We start from the raw sequence: 23,489 nt of genomic DNA on the forward strand, positions 1-23,489 counted from the left end.
ATTGGCATGCGCGGCCGCCAATAGGGCGAGGCGACGGTCGGGAGAGCCAATGGGCGCGGCGGAGCGCTGCCGGGTCGGGGCGGGACACAGGGAAGAGGGCGGGGCGGGGCGGGCGCCGCGCGTGCGCGGGGCGGGAGGAGGAGGGGCCGTGTCGTGTCCGTGTCGGCTGCTCCAGGGAGGGTCGGGCGGAGGGAGGGGAGGATGGAGCGGGCGGCCGGGCGGCCGTGAGCGGGGCGGGAGCGGAGCCAGAGCGGGGCCATCAGGCCGCGGGCAGGCCCGGGCGGGGGAGAGGCGAGGCAGGGAGGGGAAGGAAGGCAGCCGGGTGACGGGTCGTGCGGCGGAGTGGGCTCCGGGCGAAGAGCGGGCGGGCGGCCGGGGCTCCCGCTCCGCAGGGCGGCCGGCGGGGCAGGATGAGCCAGGAGGAGATCCTGAGGAAATTCATTAAGCGAGTCCAGGCCATGAAGGACACGGACCACAATGGGGAGGACAACTTCGCCAGCGACTTCATGGTGAGGGGCGGCGGCGCGGGTGGGGCGGGCGGGGCTCCTGCCGCCCCCGGGGCGGAGGGGGGTGACCCGCAGCCCCTTCCCCATCCCCCGCCAGCGGGGGGGTGCCGGGGCGGGCGGGCTCGCATCCCCGGGGGTGACCGGCTATTGTGTGCCCCGGGGCTCGGCCGGCTCCCTGTGCCACCGCCGCTTCGGAGCTCGGCGGGGGGAGGGAGAGTGTCCGCCTGGATTCAGCTCCTTCCTGCCCTCCAGCCCCGGGAGGTTTGTCACCGCGGCCCCGGCTCTTCCCCGCTCCTGGGCAGCTGGTGGTCATCGGTTCTTGCAAAATTCACCGGGAGGCTCCTCGTCCGCCCGCCCCGCTGCTTCCCTGAGCGCATAAAGGGGACGGAGGCGAGGCGGGGGGGCTGCGAGCGCTTCCTCGCCCCGGCAGCCCCTTTTCCGCAGGGTCGCCGTCTGTGATGGCAGCTGGGGATAATCGGGCACTCCTTCCCCTTTGATTTGCCCCTGTAGCTGCCTGCTTGAGATTTCTCTTCTTTCCGAGGAGATGTGTTAAACGTATTGCTAGTCCTTGGAGGAATATTCATCTTCCCTTCGCTAACGTCTCCCATCCCCCATCGCAGCCCTGCCTGTATCCCTCGTCCTTTCTTCCTTCCAGATCAGTTCACCGTCAGCCTTTGGTTAACGTGTGCGCTCGGGGAAAAATTCTCTCGGAGAATTAATGCTTTTCCTGGTTTATTTTAGCTGTTTAATAGGGCTGTTACAATATATCGGGAGTTTTATCTTTTGAATTGGTCGTCTGAGCTGTGAACAATAATTTTGATTGGGCAGATGTTGCTGGCACTTTTCAATATCATTTAAATACTTAATATCAAAATGCAGTTTTCATATGCAGAAGAGCTGAAGGAGAGCGGGTTAGTGCCCTCCGTATCTGTCTTTGTAGCTCGTTTTATTATGTGTGGCTCTTTGGGATTAAAAGCACATCGTTAGCCCTTTAAGCTGTCAGTCTGTGCTAGTGCTCTGAGAACAAAAAAAAATAAATAATAAAAAAATAATCTCAATGTAAGCGTCGCATCGGAGATTGTCCGAAATGTGGGGAGGAGGCCGCGGATGTTGCGCAAGGCGAGGGGCGTTGGGAGCGCTGGCAGGTCCAGGGCTGGAAGAGGAAGTGGACTTTGGGAAGTAACGAGTTCATCCAGGGTGGGGAGGGAGCCCGTGGGAAATCGGCCACGCTCTTTGGGCAGGATTTTGCAAATGCTAAAAGTATGCTGCTGAAACATCTGAGCATGTGGGAAAGGAAGAGAGAAAAGTGTGAAGTGAAGAACGCCATTGGAGAGATAGGACCCTTTTAAATCTTCACATGAGAGCTTAAAGGTTACAGAATTTGACAGAAGCTTTTCATTAAGTCATAGTTTTAGTAATAGAATTGCTATTTAACACGAATTGACATCTTGCCTTGTACTGATGAGCCTGTCTTGTTCATGTAAATTATATATACTTTACAGAAAGGCTGGCCTAGGCTACTGCAAAATGAGGGACATTTTTAATAATCTCTATGTTAAGATCTCCTAATCCACCTCTACCATTTCATATCTGATAATTATCCTGATGTTTTAGTTTTGTTGTAGTCTAAAGATATATATAAGATATTTTTATCATCCTTTCTTTGAAGCAGTGGTGCACCCCTGTATGGAAAATAGCTTTTGTTTCAATTTCTCTATTTGACAGCATGTTGTTTTTGTGGCTTTCAACAGCATAGACAGTGAATTTTCCCATTGCTTTCCTGTAGCAGGAAGAAAAGAATACGGGTAAAATGGGAAAATAGGATTTATAGGAACTAATGGGCAAGGCATTTCAGGAGAAAGATGTATTACCCGAAAGAGTGTTGAATGTTTTGGGGAGAATTGTGTTGAAATTTTCTTCTGTCCTTTAACACTTTGTATTTCAAACTTTCATATTTGATTTTTGTATCGGAAATTAAAGGAAAACCAGGAAATTAGGATCTTCAGTTCTAATATTCACCTTTATGTAATAAAGCAGACATAGATTAGTGTGATGACAAGAATTATAATTGCTGCTTTTTAAGGGGTTTTTTTTCACTATGAATGTTCTGGGGTATTTAGGGATTTTTGGGGTATGAGTTTTCGGTGTATTTGGCTGTCTTAACAGAGCTATGCCTAGGTCCTCTTTGAAATGATGGAAAAGGAAGAAGGAAAGAGAGGTAAAGGGGATTTAAGTTTCAGTATTCTGTTCAGTTAAAGAATGAGTAGTTGTTTTTTGAGGGGTGAGAAGGGAGGAAGTTGTGTTATCTCATTTAAGTGCAGGATGTTCTGTGGCTGCTAAATAGTGGCAAGTTTGTGGAATAGGAATTGCTGTTACTCATCGCTTCATTTCCAAGTCAAAATGGAATCTAAAATATGAATGGAATAGTGGGTGAATGCAAATGAAAAGAATTCTTTACTTTTAGGTCTTTATTGCCTTGGAATAATTGGCAATAGTTGAGTAATAGGCTTGGAGAGTTGTACATAGGCCTGAGAGAGTGAACTGAAAGTACATGCTGGGTGCCCAGGAGTGCTGGAGGACAGGGTAGAGAAGCTCGAGGTGTGCACAGGTGGGCTGATAAGCTTGGCTGATTGCTATTGAAAGTCCAGAGTGTAGATGACTAAGGCTGCAATTTAATAATGCCATTGACATACCTGGAAACAACTTCCTCCTGGAAGGTGGAAAGTTGATTATTACCCACTCCACCAGTGCCTCCTCACCTCCCCTCAACAGCAAGATAAACTCTATGATCTGGGCACCAGTGGCAAGTTTGTTACTGGAAATCAAATGCAGTTAATTAATTTGCACTAGGAAGTAAGCAGGACTTATTAGTAGATCACTTCAGTACTCTGGGTGTGCACAGTTAGGATTAAATGAAGTGGATAGTTTGAAAACAGGACAGACATGTCTGTAAGCCTTGCCAGTAATCATGTGGATGTGGATATGGGGCAAGTGGGCTTTTTCCTAAAATAATGTAGGTTAGGACTTTGCTACCATGGTTGTAGTACATCCAGGAGTATATTTTTTCCTGGGTTTTTGCTGACATTGCTATTTGGGTAGAAGGAAATAAGTATAGATTGCTTCCTCTTGGTGTTTCATGCTGTATGAATACAACCAGCATGGTCCAGGTTCTGATTTTTTTGTAATGAACATGTGTATTACATCAAACAAAGGTTGGAAGTCAAAGTTCCATATGGAAGAACAGAAAACAGCTACTCTAGAATTTAGAAAGACCTTGATAAATATTATTTGCTGATTTATTTTTAAATTTTAATCTACCTACGATTAACACATTTTTGTTTTCTTACATTATAGTCATGACAAAAGCATCCTGACACTCATTTCTCTTGTTTGATGTAGACTGCCATTGTTATAGAAGTGAAATATGAGTAGTGTGAAGTTTTACCTTCAAAAATCAGATGTTTCTATTGTTTTGTAGTATATGACAGTCTTGCTTCATCTTCTGAGTTGTATATCTGGCTAATCTGTTGTCATGGAATACTGTGTGTGGCTGAGAATGGGTTTTTTTGTGATGGATACTGTGTAGGAGACCCTCAGCTGCTGTTTGGAGGAAGTGGTGTCAAAATGGTCTTGTTTTCAATCGTTGGTCTAAATAATAATACATTTTTTTAACAGCTTCATTGCACCTAGTCACAGATATCTGTATCTTTCATTCAAGAGGGCACAGGTAACTAACTCAACTGAATATTGTGTGTCTGTGTTCTGTTCAGTCTAAGATGAAACTTTTAGGTTTGGAAACAGTAAAGTACTCAAGTTGCTGTTTTCTGAAGTATGAAAGGGAATTTGAATGGTTTGAAACAGGTAAAAAACTAATTTCTATGTCTTTTACATCTAGTTAGTTTTGGTTTTGACATTTTTATATTTAAAGACTTCTAACTGATTGTTTTGTGAAAATGCTATTTAAAAAAATGGGAGATGGAATGTGCTTGACTTGTAAGGATAAAATGTAGCTGCTCATAGGAAGTGCTACGCCAGATGCTATAAAACTTGCTTTGTGCATTTTTTAAGGCTTTTGTCTTTGTTTTGTTTTTTGATCAGTTTTCTCAGGAAAAGGCACAATTTCTAAAATGCCTTAAGGCTGCTGAAAATGAATGAACAGTCTACACTATACTAAATCACTGATTAAAGCTACTAAGATACATAGTGAAAGTCCACATACTGATGCCAGTCATGACATAGATTTTGTTTTGGTCCTGGAGCAGCATTAGGGATACCAGAAATACCTATTCAACTGTAGCACTTCAGAAATGCCCCTCTTGAAGCTTCTCTGTGTATTAATGTGCATTTGCATAAGCCTTTCTGATTCAAATGCTATTAGTGCACCTCTTGAGTATCTGTGAAGATACTTTTCAAATTTATAAGACAGGCATATAATCTGGAAACTTAGAAAACATTTATTTTTTTTAAGATCCCACCATATAGACATTTTTGGAAGTGATGTTTTCTAGTATCTATTTAATGAGTTTGGTGCTTGTAATACATTGGTAGAAACACTAATGCTTTGTCATATGTGTTAAAAATACATGCTGTCTTTTCAAGAGATATTTGTATCTGTAAAGGTTAAACTGGGAAAAATGGTTTGGTAGAATCAACTACATGGTAAACTGTTTCTTGAAACTTCAAATCCAAGATTTAATTGGTGTAAGCGGAGGTTTACATGGAATTCTTGTAAATTGGGTTCTTTTGAAAAATCTATTTGGAGCACTTGTTTTCCATAGAGTGTGGCAGAAGGGGTAATTGCCTTGGAGAAAATGACCCCAGGTGTGTTGTACAGCTGATCAGTCATAAGGAACTCTGCTCTTAGCAATCAGTTAATAGGTCGTAGGCAACTGTCACTTCAGATATGCCTTGTGCATTTTTATCATTTCAGGGTTAAATAATGGATCTGTTAGTAATCACCTTTCATATTATGCTTACATTTTTCTCGTTAATGTATTTGTAAAGTTTTGTTTCCATTTCCATATTTCAGCTAGATGCTGTTAATTCATCTGTGGGGGGCACACCCCAGCACATGACTCCATTGTGTGTGGTTGTAGTCATCCAGGCCATTCATAAAGCTTCTTTTACATGGACCAAATCTGGTTGGAGCAATGTCACTGAATAGTCATTTCAGTAAGCCCAGACTTTAGAGGCTTCTGAAAATTTGTGAAATACTGGTCATTCAATGTTATATGAAAATACAGTTTTGCATGAACAATCATTCAGTTTTAATATTCAGCTTCTTTGTCCCCTTCTGAGGAAATGAGTGCTGTTTTTGTTGCTTCAAAGATGCCATTCTGAATTTTCACAGAGGTGGTTGAACACAGCCACAAAGCTGCTGTAGTGGCCCTGGGGTGTAAGAACTTGAAAACTCTGCCTAAAATTGCTGTTTTTTCAGCACATGAAACTAAACCAAGTCAGTTAGGCAATGCTCTGGGTTGTGTCAAATAGCTTGTGTGGTAATAAGTTCTGTTTGCTCATTTTCAAAAGACAGCAGTGTGTAAGTCTACTGTTCTCATGGAATAAAGAGTTGTGGATGGATTTCGTAGAATATTAAAGAATTGTTCAGGAGGAGCAAATGGTAATGTTGACCTTGCACCTCATGGCATACTGCATGCAATCCAAATAATTTAAATAGCATGTCAAATACATACTTTGTTTTTATTCTTACCTCAATTCTGCAGCACCTTTTGCTGTATTTAGTTATATATATATAGATAGATACATCTCAGTAGATACCTATATATGGATATGTCTCATGTGACCATAATTCATCAACCTTAGACCCTAATCTATCATTCTGTAGCTCCATGTATGTGCTTATGTATTTGTATAAGCATGGTAGTAAAGTCTGTGTAGTACTCTGCATGTGTGTCACTGATCTATAGCATGAATTTCTTGGTTTGGATTGCATGTAATTTACTTTAGAATTGCAGTAGGTTCAGGCTGTTTTTCCTTGATGCTGTTATAGCCAAGTGTAAGTTATCAGCTCTGCAAGCAGGGAAAGGGTAAGCAGATATTCAGATTATCTAATGTGTATGCATTTGTTGATCATGAATGCAACAGAAGTCTGAGGCTTCTATATTAATCTCTTAAAGCCATTAGTTTGTAATGAACAGAAATTATATTCTATCTTCTTCGCTGTTACTGTTTAAGATTTGTGGATTTTCCATTGTGTACTGCTACAGTTTGACTGTAGTATGCTTAGTACAAAGAACTTTTTGACACAGGGAAAATAGTAATGCATTTCTTCTTAGTGTTGGGAAAACGTGAAACTGTAGGAGTACTTTGGGTGTGCATTTCTAGAACTGAAATCAGATGGTAGATGATGGTTTTTTCTTGGTCTTATATAACAGCCCTTCAGTTAGGGAGAGGTATCAGTGTTAAAGGTCAGATAAGGAACTGAGTAAAGCACAAGTGAGTTAGGTAGAGCAGGAGCTCTTTGTGCCATTAGGAAGTGCATTGTTTGTATCCTGGTGTTTTCCTCAAGCTGTCGTACTCCACAATTGCTGTGGTTATGCCAGCACAAGCCTGGATAGCTCAGCTGTGTGTGTTTGCCCTTAATGAACCATGGACCTGCATTTCTGTTTCTTTTAACTGGCATGTGAACGTTGCAGAGAGATAAGCTCTTTGGTTTCCTACTTCATCTGACAAAAAAAACCTTGCTAATATAAACTTAACTCGTGAATTATTTGTCCAAATCTGAGCAATCACAATGTGTTTATGAAAAGAGAGCACTCTGGTATGGCTGTGGAGTTTTGGATCTGGAACCTGGAGCACAGAGAGCAGCTGTATTGTTGGAACTGTGTCTGGAGTCCCTCTGCACCTTCAAGAAACCAGATTGTGTTCAGACCCAATATTGGTGAGACAATATGAGTGCAAAGCCAGTAGCTTTACTAGGGAAGCTGAGAGTGCAGCAAGGTAAGGGAAAAGTTGTAAGAGCAGAAGAGCAGAGTCAGGACTGGCAGGCTTTAGGACTGTCATTCTGGGTTGGAAACTTGTTTAAAGTATCTTTGAATGTCAGAGATTTCAGTCACTGAGGTTTGCATAGGAAGGTTACTGCTTGTGTCCCTGAGGGCCTTGTTCTAGCTGCTGTTTTGTCATCAGCTTTAGAATGAAAAAAATCTTACACAGCTAAAAAGATCAAGTAGAGAGAAACGTTTCCCAAAAGGTACCAGATAAATAGAGGTATAAATGGATGACCTAGTTTAGTTGACCTAATTTTTGCTCCTATCTGTCCTCCTACAAGCCAATACTTTTAATTTCTTTAAAAGGCAATTTTATTGGTGTTAATTTATGGGAAGACTTAAAGACAGTATTGTCCTAATGGAAGTGTCTTGTGAAAGTAAAACCTAGAAGAATTGAATTATCAGCTCTAAAATGTAGCAAGGCAGTTACTTCAATGGGGGAAAATATCTGGCTATTACAAGATGACTGAAGCTATGAATGATGTTGCCTCATGGGCTACATATGTCATTAGGAACAAAGCAAATAAAGAAATATGTTTCATTCATTCATTCAGATTTCTGTAAGGAAGCATCAATAATTTTGAAGGAAATACTGCCATAATTCTTTGGACAGTTAATTTTCTAAATTAATTTTATTTCTTAGCTCCCTTAGTTCTGCAGAAAGAATTGAGTTGCCTAATGTTAGGAATGGGCCAAGGGCAACTGCATGAGTTGACTGAAAGTTTTAAGTGCTGTATGGATTGGTTGGATTGTGCTATTTTTAATTTGCTGTGATTTGGAGCAGTCTTTACACAGTTATTAAGGGTATCCATATAACTTGTGTTCTTTCCTTTTTGGCAGAAAGTCTATCTGCTTCATGTTTTACATGTTGGAGAGCAGGCCTTGATTCCTAAACATTATTGAAATCTATTTGTTTTAATTGCCTGATCTTTGCTATGATTTTTGGTGTCTAAAGTCATGGTCTGGAAAGCACCAGCCTCTAAGGGGAAGTTAGCTTAGTTAAAATCATATTGCTTTAAAGAATGTATGTACTACTTTAATCTCTTGCATTTAGTTATGACACCGGACTTGTCATTTTAAAACAAACATTTTACATTAATTTCCTTTTTGTGTAGTCTCGTAAGGTGTAGCTGAGTTTGTTTTTCTAAGCTCAGAGTACAGTGGTGTCCTCTTAAACAATTTTACATCTTGCTGCATTTGTCCTGCTGTCTTGTCATTCTTGCTGCCTCATGTGGATGACATCTGCTTTTTGTTTGCCTCTGAAAACACACAGATGTTTTGGACTCTGTGATCACTAGAAGAACAGCTTTCATGTGGATCAGTGGAAGAGTGGGGTTTTTGGGGGGCTGGAGAGGTAAATGACCACCTTTCAGCTGGCAAGGCTTGTCCCTCTGGGCAGCTCATACAACCAGAGAGAGGCTGAAAGGTCATGAGTGATGTCTGATGCTCCTGCTTTTATTGCCCTTGAGCAGTCAGCACCTCTGCTGTTGTTGCTATCCTTGCTGTCTGTCTTATTTGCTTTAGGGTCAATATCATGGATGAGAAATTAATTTCTTGTGCTGAGCTAGACTAGTTCTAGGTTCTGGTTCATGCACATTTTTCCTGGACTTACTGGCATAAGTTCCAGCTATTTGTCACATTTGAGAGTCTTGGGGGCCTGTTCCAGAATTTTCATATTGTTTTCCATCATTGATTACATTTTAAAATACATTTTGTCTTCCATTATGAGAGTATGGCATTTTTTTATTCTCCTGGTAGTTTTTGGAGGACACAGCTATCTTTGAACAACTTGGTTCCAAACTGAAAGGATGTTTCATGGGTTTCCTGTCCAAGTGTTCAGAGGACTTGTCAGTGTAGATCATGCATCCTGTTTAAATGACTGATTGCTGTGGGAACTGCACTGCTCTTGAGAAGCCTGAAGAGTGTTCTACTCTGTCCTAAATGTTTCACTTCTTATTTGATTATGTTTGACTCTGTAATGCATGACCCTGTGATGGAACAGTGTCTTTTTTTCCTCAAGTGTGTGGGTAGCACGTGTGGTACTTGGGCATAGCTTCCTCCTTAGACAAATGTTCATATTGGATTAGTTGTCTAGTTGTTTCACTATTTTTTATATGTTTTATGTTTTATATTAATATATTTTATGTTTTATATTAATTGATCTCACAAAACTGAGAGATCAATTAATATAAAAAAGCAGAACAGACAGAAGAACAAGTGATAGGAATAGTGCACTGCTCTCAGACTGCGGGTAGGCTGGGTTGGAAACTGGTGACTGGCTGCTCTGTGACTGAGTAAAATTAATCATGGAGATGTCTCAGTGGTAAATGTATCATGTTCTACATGTTTGCAGTGCACAGCTCTTTTTTTTTACTGTTTTTACACATGTAGAAAATAAGTTTTAATTCTTCCTATATTTTCTACTTGAATCTTTACCTTCATGCATGGGAAGCAGGATAATGCTTTCATTATTACTTACTCCCTCTTGTATATTCTGTTTCTTTTAGCCAATAGGTAATTGTTAATTGAAAAGAATACAGTTGTCCAGTAGGAATACTCAGGGGAAACATTTAGCTCAAAATAAAGCTGGAAAAGGAAACACTGTTCTGGAGGGAAGGGTATATGTAGGTTAGTTGAACTGCTTCAAGAAACTGAGAATTCCTGCAGAGTTGAATTAATTATAAATTGTCTATAGGGCAGCACCCCTATTGCACAAACTGCTAAAGGAAGGAAATAATCTCTTAGATACTGTGAATGTCCCCAGATAGCTCTAAGTATTCAACAGTTACTTCTAAGATTTCAAGTTTGGTAGTTTAGGTGGTTACACAAAACTGTGTGGATTTTTATTATGACCAAATTAGACTGTAAAATCAATTTTAACTCATTTTCTTTGAGATTGCATAAACAGAACTGTGACATTAATGGACATATAGGGAACTATATGAAAATGTTAATGGAGAAAAATGACTGGTTTTAGGCAGGTAGAAAGGACTTGGAAAGTACTATAGGCACACACTGGAATTTACTTTAGTAAAGAAATATGGTGTTTTATAGATGCTTTATTCTTCTGTTATTTCTACTTGATGAAGACTAGGCCCAGAAGGAAGAAATAGATGTTCTTTCCTTTAATAGCTCTTTGCTACAGAATTGCATTAAGTGCTACACAGGCACTTAAAGCTTTGGACATGAGTCTGCTTTTCAAACTGAGTGTTCTAAGTTGTTATTAAGCTGTGGGTTAAGCCCTATCACAACCTTTTATATTTTCCTTATAAACAGAAGAACTTTTCCAGAGGCTATTCTGCAGAACTACTGTGGAAATTGCCCTGGCATTCTGTAATAACCCTGCTACAGTTGCTTCTTCAACTGGTACCATCTATTTTCTTAATGTTTTGACTAAGATGATGAAATAGGAGCTTTCATTTCTTTTCCCTTTTGTGGTTGCAAATGCAACCAATGCAACTTGCAAATTGTCAACTTCCTATTTTTGTTGTTCTGAAAAGAGCAGGTAAAACCATGGCAGAGAAGCCTAGTTGGTTTTTTTAACAAATTACAGAAATCTATAGCCTGCTGATAAATGATTTAAAATGTGAGACCAATAACACTGAAAAAAAATGTGTGTATCCCAAAGTCAGCAAGCTGTTGCCATAAATCAGTGTGATTTCCTAAAGGGAAAGAATATTTCTTTCTAAAATGCTAGCTAATTCCATAACTAATTCTGCTATGGATTATCCTGAACGTGAGCTTGCATTTGGTACCTTATACATGATCAAACACCACAGTACTTTTGGTGCAAAGCTTTAGCAACCTGTCATTCTGGCATGGCAATTTAGAAAGCATTAGCACTGTTTAAATTGGTGATCCTGTGAAAATGAAGCCAGCATCCTGTTTCTCCAGCCTTACAGCATACATAATGGGCTTCCCTTCCTGTATTCATAGAAAAAATATTCTCTGTCTGGTACAGTAAGATGATCTAATCATCCAATGAAAGTATGTGGGTATAAAAAATTTCAATGATGGTGTCTTTAGCTCTTATGGAGAAAGGCAACTTCCAGATATATTAAGAGTATCTGAGGTCAGGATGTGTTTAGAAGTGAGAAAAGCAGCAGTGAAGTAACAAGGGAATGCAGTGAAGGGATATAAGTAGGTAAAGAACTTATTTATTTCTAGAGACTTATTTATTTCTATTTCTAAGTATGTTTTGAGCTAAAACTGACCGTGAATTTTTGCTAGGTAGAGGATCTTGTAGGGCATGTCAGGGAGGCACTGGAATTGGCTTTTGTCACTAAATGCAAAAATTAGTTTCTTCTATTCTTTGAGTGCCATGTGGTTTATTTTTTATGGGGCTGTTGTATTACCTACCACTTTAACACCCCCACAACTTGATGCTGAAGTCAGCAGTTTCCCAGGTTGTGTACTGATGGTGTAGATGAAATAGTTTGCATGGAACACCTGAATAAGAAAAATTATAACAAAGCAGACAATATTTACCTATTATCTTGGGGGGTTTTGGCCCCTTTTTCCTCTGCTAACAGGTTCTTTTTAGTGTGGTACTGGAATCTGGTGTTTACTGGTGACAGCAATGAACTGACCATCGCTCCCATTCCCCATCTCCCTGCCTGCTCTGCTTGGGAGGAGAATGTAGAGCCTGGGAAGGAGGCAGTTTTGATTTGTTTGGAGGAAGGGTGCTTTGGTTTGTTTTTAATATTTGTTTAACCTCTCATTATTTGTTGGTAATAAATTCAGTTAATTCAAAGTCGAATCTGTTTTGCCCATGTTGGCTGTCAGTGAGTGATCTCTCCCTGTCCTTATCTCAACTCATGAGCCTTTCATTATATTTTTCTCTCCCCTGTCCAGTTGCAGAGGACTGGGGTAGAGTGGCTTTGGTGGGCACTTGGCACCAGCCAGGGTTAACCCACCACAGCAGCTTACCAACTTCATATGCCTGAGCTGCAGATCTGTTTGGATGGAGATCCCAACCTTCTCTCCTTCCTGTGGTTGGTAGTTTAGTGGGTATAGGATTGTCATATTATGTGAAGACTTAAGTACATAAAATCTTTTAATTTACCAGCTGGGCTTGAAAAACTCTTAAAATTCACAACACATTTTGCAAAACTGAAGTTATCCAACTTGCTTCTGGGCGTTATCTCAAAGGCCATGGGGGAAGGATTTTTGTGAAAGACAAGACAGAAATGCTTGCTCATGTGAGCTTCCTCTTGTATTATTCATACTCTTGTCTTTGACTTGTCTTTAGCTTATTGGATCTAGCTTGTGGACATTGTATAAACAAGATATCCTTCAGGAATTCTGTATTTATGTCAACTAGTTGTTGAATCATCCTATGAAGTGTGTAGTTTTCCACTGGGCACAGTACTTCTGTCAGATCTTATGCAAATTCCAACATGTGTTTTTGAGCCATATCAACTTTGATCTGTCTTGAATGTTTTAATTATGCTCCTCTCTTTATGTTGTGATTGGATTTTACTAATTGGTTTTTTTTTTTCATTTCTGTTTGTGATTTCCTTATTTTTTTAAAACCTTTGGTTTTTACTGGTTTTGGATGACAGAAGCCTTTGCATGATGAGTGGAAAACTGTGAATAAGTTTCATACACTTCTTCAACTTTGCCTCACTTTTAGTCTAGAAGGTCTTCAGAACAAGCTTTAGCTTCATGCAGGTTTGATGAACTGAAGGTAAATGATTATCTATAGTATACTTTGGTACCCTTTTAAGCTTGTGAGTATTGCATGATTAGTTGTTGGGATATAAGAAAGTATGGGGGGAATGTTGGAATATAAGAAAGTACATGTACGGGGGCTTGGTTTTTTTTCTTAATGGTCAAAGTAGAACTGGCTGGTCTATTTGGGTCTTGGTTTTAAATTCAGAGCAGAGTAGCTTAGCCACACATTTTATTGACCTTGTTATCCTCTTAAAGAGCAAGGATTACATTTACATTTATAAATGTTACCTGCCTCTGGTAGTCACTGTTTTTTTAAGGACTGTGGACAATGAGATTTAACCAGACTGGTTTAAATGGTCTTTGTAAGAATGTTCATGCAGTGTCCCTTATGAATTTTCTTGTTGTGGTTTGTTCATTTCACCAGGAATAATATTTCAGAGTTGGTATTGAACCAGGTCATATTGCTTATGGATCCCTTTCCTCAAAAGAGCCACTGTAGTGTTGAGCTGTTGTCTAAGCTTGCTTATTACAGAGATTCATGGAGACCAAAGCCTAATTTGAGTATTCAGAAATAAATATTGAGTCCTGACAGCTACAAGGAATGCAGTCAGTATTCAGAGGGAGCAGCAGTGAGGCTTGCACTGGGGCCAGGATGCAATGTTCTATAAGTGGTGTACTTCAGCACGCTCACATCCTCTGCTATTCACCATAATGCAGCTATAAGAAGCACTTGCATCCTGATAAGACATTGTGATACTTCACTGCTCCTGTGAATTAATTTGCTTTGGCTGTGGAGTATGTGTTTCTGTATTTTGCATTTTAAAGCCAGGACTTAGCAATCCTGTATGTCTCATCCTATTACTTGTCATGCAGTTACTGTCTCTTTAGAACAAACGTGTATTCCTGTCTGGGCTTATTAGCATTAATAGCTGTTCTGGGTGCCCAGTGGAATACTGATGCACAATGCTAGAAACTGGGAATTAGAAGAAGGTAGCCTGTAAGGGAAGTCACAATGGAAGGATTAAAGAGGGCACTGCTTTAGAAAAATGCTACTCTTCTTTAAAGTCAAACTGCAGCAGCAAATTCAGAAGTTGAGATTGGATTTAACTGACGTGCTGAAAATTAATTGAGGTCTTTTAAAGGTATGGATTTGGTTTGGAATGCTGCCACTTCCATTAAGGGAAAATAAGATTGAGAAATTTTGAGTCCTATTTAACTGTGCTTAAATAATTCTCCTAGTAGTAATTGTAGGGAATTCTGATATTTGGAAAGGGTCATTGTTTCTCCCCAGTCCAAATTTCATGCTATATCCACAACCTGTTTTCTAGGTAGAAACACTGCAGTAGGCAATCCTCAACATCTGCAGGAATTTACAAGTCTGGGTTTTTTCTGACTAAAGGCACATGTGTGTCTACACTGAAGAGCAAGTCACATAGTTTTCATGGCTGTAAGCAGCAATGCTACTTGTTCCTTTTAAGCTGTTTAGTGCTACATAGCCTCATTTTTCCCAGTTGCCTTTTTTTTTTTTATGTCCCACTTTGGTTTAATATTTGCTATCTTTGTGAAATTTTAAATTCCTTTCTTCCTTATTTAACTTTTCCCAAGAGTGGCTTTGATAGATTGGAGGAAATAACTTTGTTAATTCAACTTTCTTCCTTTCCTGTATTTTATCTACTTATTTTGTCTTTCTGAAGAGCTGTGACTAGCAAATTTGGAGATTGGAGAAATGACACCTACATTACAAATAATGGAAATGTAAGTTCAGTAGTAAAATGCTAAAATGTGTATGTTTCTTGAGGGAGGTAAAACAACATTTTGATGGAGAAGACAGCAGAGAAGAGTAAAGGTTAGGAGGAAGCTGTTCAAAATGAGAAGTTTGTGGAGATTGCATTGCATTTTAGTGACCTGAAGCAGGAAAAGTGTTCATGGCTTATTTGTGTGCAGGTTGGCAGCCTGTTGCTCTCTCCATGACTAATGTATGTTGAGCAATGTACTGAGGTGAAGGAGACAGTAAAAATGTGGAAGAAGTTCTGCTTGTGCCAGGAGCTGTCACAGCATTTTGCATTCAAACAAGGCCTGACTCTGGTCTCTGCAGGCAGTGGGGCTTTGTGATGCCAATCCAGTGGCTGCTGCTCTTCCAGAGTGTCCTCTGACAGTGTCTCACCAAGTCACATTGCTAATTCTGTGGCTTTGCTGAAATAGGTTCTGGTTTTCCAGAATTAGAATGTGAATTTGACCACAGCTCAGAATTTTTTTTAACGTAGATGTCAGCCAAGAAAAGAGCAGCTTTCCTGTTCCTAGATGGGCAAGTGTGGGCTGCAGTCAGTGTCCCTAGCAAGTTCCTGTACAGAAAACATTTGCTCTGAGATGAGGAAGGAATGAAAATAAAGGAGATTAGTGGTTTAGGAAATAAGATTAAAGTGACAGAATTGGAGTAAAAAGCTAAGAGGTAAAATATTGTAAAACTTGATGCAACAGTTCGAGGAAATCTCAATATATATTAGCTGTTGTCATTGATATTAACTATTGCCTCTGGTAGAGGAAAGACAAAGCAGCTGACCCTTGTCTTTAGGGTGGGAGTGAAACCCTGTCCTTGGGTTAGTTGATTGTACCAGAAGCTGAACAGACTTGCATTAATGAAGCATAGCTCATACCAAACTTCAAGAATCCCAAAGTTATAAAGAAAAAAACCACTCTGTCCTTATCTTCTAATCATGTAGATCATCAAAACCTGTCTTTCCTGTATTCCATTTGTTAGCTCCTGCAATATACGATGGAAGGAAGCAGATAAATAGCGGTTTATGCATTTGTGGTTTTAGCTAGAGGGGAACTTCTTTAAAATCAGAAGTATGCCTTAGAATTGGATCCAAGGTGGTAACTTGCCATTTTCTTCAAGGTAGAAAAGCTTAGAATCTACTTTAGCTGCTTTTTCTTTATTTTTGAGGTTTTCTTAAAATAAGAAACCTGTGGTTTCCATTCAGTCTCACTAACCCTTTAGCATTTGTAATCTACAGGGTTTGGGTGGTAGCTAAACATTTAGGCACATAATTAATAATAATGAAATCAGAATCAATAAACCATGAAAGAAGTATTGCTTTGTAAAAGCTACTTGTGCTGAGGTGTTGGGCTTGTTACTTGAACAAGTAAATTAGTTGAATATATTGAATATTAATAGTTGTTGTGTTTGGTACAATTGAATAATATGAATGGGATTGTCTTATGCTGCCTGGCAAGGATCTCAAAATGTTCTAAACATTTTGAGTTTTTTGGGGGGGAGGTGTGAGGTGTCTGGGTTTTTTTAAGTGCTGTTGGAATTAGGATCTGCTACACATGGTACAATAGTTATATTCATAATAAGGAAAGAAGATGAGTAGATAAATCCACAGGTCACTGTGTGTGACCAACCAATAGTGTTAGCAAGGTGGATGAAGACATGATCTAAATAAGGCTTACAGGAAGTGCTGAAGAGTTGGAATTTGGCCAAGATGTTCCCCTGGTTGCCTTTTTTTGCTGTTCTCAAGTACTACTTGTTCATTAAGATTATCAAAACAATTATCTTGGAAAGAGATGGACTAGCGAGCACAGTGTTATTGTAAGGCATACATGCACATGGGAAATAAAAGCTGGAGTTATTTCTGTATTGAGGGCAATTTTCTTGAGATTTCTTTGGATTTGCAGCATAAGAGCAAAAGGGTAAAACTGTCTTAGACTTGCTTGGGCAAATAGAATCTGAGTAGAAGACAGACAGTCCCTTAAAAATAACTTGGTTAGAAAAAAAGGAACAGTTCAAGTGATCATAACTGCAGTTGTGGTGGTTGGGAGAAAATAATAACATGAATTGGATTTTTTTTTAATCTTTTCCAGGCAGTGCAATGCAGTCTGGTGTACATAGTGCAATAGGTATATTAGTAATGAGGAAAGAAGATGAGATAAACTTTAGGATCATATGATACTTTTCAGGTTCTTCATCGTATTAAAATGATGTAATGTGTCAAATCAAATATGCACCTAGTCTAATACTTTACTGTGACTGTAGGATACTATGGAAATGTCAGGAATGAAATGGAGCCATCCTCCCAGTCTTTCTCAATGGCAGATTGTGAGTAGAAGCTCAGACTGTGTCCATAGTAGCAGCAGGTTGATGAGCACAGGACACCAGAGCCCATCCCTGGTCAGGACAGTGACAGTGCCAGGTACTGCTACCTGGCAGGTTTCAACAGGCCCTGGACTGCTTGCAAGTGTTTCACTTTTTTGGTTCTGTATAATTTCCTTTCATTCAACTTCCCCCATTTTCTTTTTTTTTTTTTTTTCTGTAAGAGAAAAAGTTGTGGTGAATTTTTTTTTTAGCCTTTTCCTGTCTGGCAAGAATAACAGATGTAAGCATGCAGTAACTATAAGTGGTTCTTCAGGATGTGTCTTTATCCAGGTCCTGTGCTCGTTCAGATTGGCTTCAAGGTGTTTGTCTTGCTGGGGGATTGAAAGATTGTCTGGCAAACTGATCCAGTATCTTCAAAAAGAAAGAAATCTGTACTTTATAACCCTCTGAAATACTTAATTTCTTTTTTTTTTTTTTCAACTTCATAGCCTTCCCAGTCTCCTCCACAAGAACCAAGAGGTTTCTTGCATCTCTACCACTACAGTGATAATTTCCTTGTATAGGTTTCTTAAAATCCTGGGTGCATTAAAATATAGCATACAAACATGGCTTGTTTTTTCTCACCTTCCTTGTTTGTCTGTCTCCTTTTGTAATGCATGATGCTGCTTCCCCTCTGGCATACCCCTGCCCATCAGCCCAACATAATTCGTAGAGGTGTCATTGGTTTACAAGTATGGTCCTGCAGTCAAGTTCAAAATTCCTTTTATATCAGTATTCTCCTTTTAGACTTAAATTTAGACACTGTAGAAGAGGTCAGGCAGCTGGACTAGATGATAATTTTAGGTCTCTTCCAACTGAAATATTCTATTCAAAACTTAGTTTGCCTTGATATCTAGATGTAGTGCAGGTGAATAGAAAGTTCTACCCTTTTCCTCTGACAGCAGTCACTTAATGTGCCTGAACTTTGACTTTGGCTTTGCCTTTTATTTAGGGTGTGGTGTTTCTTGCCTATCTCAGAGGATTTCACACTGTGCTGTAATAATTTACAGTATTGCTTCCAAGTCTAAGCTTCTTTAAGCCTGACTTATATTTTAGTAGAGGTGGAACCCATTCTTGTGGTTTGGGGTTTTTTTTGTCCAAAACCACTGGTTGGTGTTTTGGAGTATTTCAAGAAGCAGGAAACAGAAATAACTTTATCTCTCAGGTTTTTTTAACACCCATGTTCAGCATCCTGAAAAATGTCAGTAATGTTTAATTAAAGAGTTCTCAGTCATGAGGTTCTCAACTTTATTGGCTGAGCTTTGTGTCTGGTGCTGTATTTGTCTGTGTCTCTTACCCACAAATGCTGCTGTTACTGGCTGCTTCTGCTGTGGCCCAGGGATGCTTTGTAAGAATTTCCTCCTGTGCAGTTGGCCTGATAACCAGGGACTGCCAGCTGCCCTCTTTCCATTGGGATCCAAGGTTTTCCTCTGCCCAAGAGGACACTGACATCTAGTGGATGGGTTCCACTGACACAGGGCAGGAGAGCTGCTGCTTAGTGGCTGTCTTTCTTCTAAACTTAATTTTTCTTTCATTTAGATCCTTGGGGTTGTTAGGGAAAAGGAAAAAAAGGAAAAGCCCAGTCCATTTTTATGTAACTTCTGGAGTTTAAGGAGGGAAGTCTGTGCAGTCAAAGTAGTTAGTTGTGTTTTGTTGTTGGGTTTTGGGGTTTTTTGTTCCTTCAAGTCACCAGCATATGAGCCTTGGCTGTTTGTAATAAAATGATTCAAGTTAGGGCATTGGCAGTTGTCCTCCCAGCCTGTGAAGAACATAAGGTTCTCGTGGAGCACAGCAAAAGGTAGATCATAAAGTCATTGAGTGGTTTGGATTGGATGGGACCATAAAGATCATCTAATTCAATGGCCCTGCCATGGGCAGGGACATCCTGCTCAAAACCCTACCCAGCCTGGCCCTGAACACTTCCAAGGATGGGGCAGCCACAGCTTTTATGGGCAACCAGTTCCAGTGTCTCACCACCCTCACAGTAAAGCATTTCTTCCTAATATCTTAGGTAGAAATAGATCTTCCTTATAGAAATATATAAGGAAGGAGAAATCTATTACCTTATATCTACACCTGCCCTCTTTGAGTCTGAAGCCATTGCCTGTGTCCTGTGGCTGCATGTCCTTGGAACAAGTCCCTCTCCATCTCTGTGCTGGCTGCTCTAAGGTCTCCTTGCAGCCTTCTCTTCTCCAGGCTGAACAACCCCAACTCTCAGCAGGTGTTCCAGCTTCTCACCTCTGACACAGACAGTGCCTCTGAGTTGCCTCCAGTTCTGTGCCTGTTCTTTCTAGGAAACTTGAAGCCTAATAATTGCCTAATAGCTGCCTTGCAGCTTGTCCTGGACATGTTAGCTTAACTGGGAACCAAGTAGCAGAAGATTTAACAAAACCACAGATTTTCCAGGAATGTTCCTAAGCAGAGAACAGTGCTTAGAAATCAAACTTATTGAAAATATTCATCAAAATGTTTGTATTTCTTTAAAGACAAAAATAGACATTTTGTTTCTGAAGTAATAAAATCCACATATCTTTATCAGAGAAAATAAACACTGCTTAAAGCTTGACAGCAGGAGATGTCATGCTTAAGTATTGCTGCAGATTATTGTTTGATCTCTCAAGTGTTTAAACTATTCTGCACATTAGTACTCATTAAACAGTAATGTACTGGGTTTGGATTTGTTTACCATCTGGTAACTTTGTACATGTGGTTAGAATGAGACAATTTCAAGGAACTTCAATTAGGACTTAAAATCAAAGAAAAGTCTTTCAGGCCCCTTTAATGGTACAAGGGTCATAGAAAGCATAGACTGACATTGCTTAGGATGAGGGTGTTAGGCTTAAATGTTCAGGGACTGTTTTTAAAAGGAAAATATTGCTTCCTTATCCAGAGTAAACAGTATCCAGATTTTTTTTTTCCTGAAAGATGCTAATATTTGCTAGCATTCTTTGGTTATTTTGAAAGTATCCCCAAATTAAACCAGACTATTACAACCCAAACCCTTGCCATAAAAAAGAATTCATGTTTTATATGAGTTACCAGGAAACAAGTGTAAGAGCTATTAACACTTTTTGTGTGCATTTAGGCAATGCAAGCAATAGTAGAATATGAATGCTTCTGTCCTAAAAGGAAAATTTAATTAATTTCAAGTTGAAATAGTTTTACTAATTTCAGACCACAAAGAAAATCAAAAGCACAGTCCATTAAAGCAGAAGAATCACACCTGTAACTAACCTGTTGTGGTAATTAAGAAGAAAAACTTTTTTTTTCCTGTGGCCTGTTGTCTTTTGAGAATTTATATTGTTCCATCTATACCTTGCCAATATGCTGGACTAACTACTGAATACAGGTTATCCCTGTTCTGTGCCTTTTTTCCTTGGTTACTTCTGTAACTCTTGAGTTGCTACTTAGTTATTTATTTTATGCATTTCTAGCCTACAACTTTATTTGGCACTTTTGAGGTTTTTTCTTTTACCCTGAAAGTTGGTTCACTTGATTAATGTTATATTCCCATCTTCATCTCTTACTGTCTTCTGGTTTGTCATCAAATGTTTGTTAGTGTGCACTGCTTTGCTGGAGAGGTCATGAAGGAAAATGCCTGCTTGGTCTGGGAAGTTCTTTTGAGAAACTCTGCTTGTGAAATCCCTTCAGTCAGATGATTTTTTTTTAAATTTTTCCTTGTGAAAACAAGCTAAAGAGACTAGTCTGGACTGAATTCCTGTAGAAATTCACATACTCTTCTTTTGAATTGGCACCATATCAAATATTTATTTGAAGCTCAGATTGGAACAGTTTCCTTTTCCAAGAAAGGAAGTGGAGTCACATATTCCACATAGATGAGAATTATAGATAAAGATCTTGAGGTGGGATCTGAAGGTGTTCCTGTGTGTTTCTGAAATACCTGGAAGTAAATCTGTCATCCAGAACCTGGAGGTGTTGAATAAAGTTGTTTGTGGATCAGATAAAAACCCCGTGCTATTGTTTACCAAACAAACTATCAACTTGTACATTTTGGATTGTAAATATTAATCTTTTTAAAGCAATGGCAGCTGAGGTTTATTTTAAATTTATCAGCAGCTTGATTGACAAGGCCCTTGTCTGAACCAGATTCCTTCTACCAGTTGACTTGAGGAACTTTGTATTTGTTGAAATTTGGCAGGAAGGACTGTATTTTGCAGATTAACTGTGTAGCAAATTTAAGTTGTGGAGTACTTAAAAATCTTTAGGTGATTGTGCATATACTTCATATGAGGTAATTTTTTCTTTGCTCTTCAAGATATAAAAATTACAGAAATGATTGCATTATAAATGTAAAAAAGTCATCTTACAACAATTTGGAAAATAATTTAAAATTTGAACTCCTGTTTTGATGTACAGAATAAAAGATATATATAAAGGCTTTATTGTAGAAGTATGAGGAGTATAGTGGTATAGGTTTTCAACATTGGTTTTAAGAGGATGCACAATGAATGTCTTTTACTTGATCCTTTAGGTACAAGCTTTTGTGAGTCTTCAGAATTAAAAATTTCCTCAAAAATGTTCATGATTTTAAAAAGGTTAACTTCAACCTGTTTGATTAGAAGAGTGCTTTGATTTGCTTTCTGGTAACTTCACTGTAGTATTCTTGTCTTTGTATCTTGTCAAGATACAGGCCTGCCACAGGGACAACTGTTTCCTTTGTAGCCACTTTTGGATTGGCAGGGCCTGGGAATACCTGGGTTAAGGTTACCATGGAACTCCAAGTGTTAATGGTATGGCAAACAATAAATGGTTGTGTTGGAGAAGCACAGCCTTTTCCTTTTCTTGAAGTGCTTATTGAACAAAATATGAGGCAAGCAAGACACATTCTCCTTGAGTTGTAACTCTATATTAATACTACAATATCTTAATGGTAATACTGTGCAGATGACTGTGGTTTTTTGTAGGAGACAGTTGCATACAATATAGCATGAATGAAGAAGATTTAAGGAGCTTTAAGGAGCTTGCCTTGAATTCAGCAGAAACAAATTAAATGACAAAGTTCATATTGTTCAAGCATTTGAACATTTAGCAGTTCTACTTGAGTGTTCAGCCATTAAAGCAAGAACTGTAAAGGAGAGAAATAATCTAAAGTCATGCATGGAAATAACTGATTGTCTGAATTTATTGTTTCTGTACTAGCCATTACTGCCTTGGTTTCATTTCAATAGTTGCTTTGTAGCTCTTTCTGCCAGAATTATGAGAATTTTGTTGGCCATTGGATTCCCTCTCCTGTCTCTTTTTGAAACCAGAATTATTCTTGGAAGGCGTGTGCTTCTGAATTGTTGGGGACAAATTTGTTAGGCAAAAATTGACAGATACAACAAATATAAATTTGCAGTGATTACAGCACAAAATTACTTTGTCTCTCTGTAAATATTGTGCTGGTTATTAGCTAGGGTTATTACTGTTGGAATCTTAGTACAAGTTTGTGACTTTAATGAGGCTACTTCTTTCTAGCTCTTAAAATGCTATTGAACTCTATCATAAATGGCCTCTTTATGACCAGCACATTCCTTGGCTTCCAAACACAGCCTCAAAGAAAGGGTGAAAATAGTTGTGAACGTGTTTTCTCCAGATAGTAAAAATATATTTTCTATTTGATGTCTTACCTTTTTTTTACAATCCTTTATATATTCCCTGTGTATGAGTTGCTGCATGGGAAGTACTGATTCAGTGTTTGTCAAAAATGTTCTTATTTTTATTTATTAAATAGTGGGGGTTTTATTTGCCAATCATGAACTGGCATAACTATCAGTATTATCAGTATCCTAGTCTTATCTGCTGAATAGTGGGGATTCTAAACTGCTGAAAGTCTCTAAAAATACTGTGTTTCTATACAAGGTTCAAGCTTGCTTCAAAAAAAAAGTAGTTAAGACTTGTGGTGAAAGACAGAATTGGCATATTTTTATATGAATTGTATATTAAACACTAAATTTGTGTCATTGAGTAGCAATTCAACTGTATGCCAAAGGATGTCACTGAAAGGAACAGCACCTCTGAGCTCTAGAGATGTTTCAGTAAGGTAATTTGGACTCAGAACTGGATTGCAGTTACAGTGTTTCTTGAGTGCACAAACAGTTCTGCTTTTTACCCAGAGCAGTTGTTAGGCTCCAGCTTTTCAGCTTAAAATCATTCTCAGTGCAA

At 39.2% G+C, this 23,489-nt stretch overlaps 1 protein-coding gene across 3 annotated transcripts in view; it reads left to right on the forward strand.

The window, feature by feature from the left end:
• Positions 1–252: 252 nt before the first annotated feature.
• Positions 253–23,489, forward strand: part of PTPN12 (protein tyrosine phosphatase non-receptor type 12) — a 69,767-nt gene continuing 46,530 nt past the window's right edge. The window contains exon 1 of one of the 3 annotated variants that reach the window (XM_077179128.1): positions 253–509. In XM_077179128.1, the coding sequence (XP_077035243.1) occupies positions 411–509 (99 nt within the window). In that variant the 5' untranslated portion in view covers positions 253–410. The remainder of the gene's footprint in view (positions 510–23,489) is intronic. The other 2 variants (XM_054630835.2, XM_054630834.2) reach the window with 2 other exon arrangements.

This window comes from Agelaius phoeniceus, chromosome 5 (genome assembly GCF_051311805.1).
Source record: "Agelaius phoeniceus isolate bAgePho1 chromosome 5, bAgePho1.hap1, whole genome shotgun sequence".
Lineage (NCBI taxonomy): Eukaryota > Metazoa > Chordata > Aves > Passeriformes > Icteridae > Agelaius > Agelaius phoeniceus.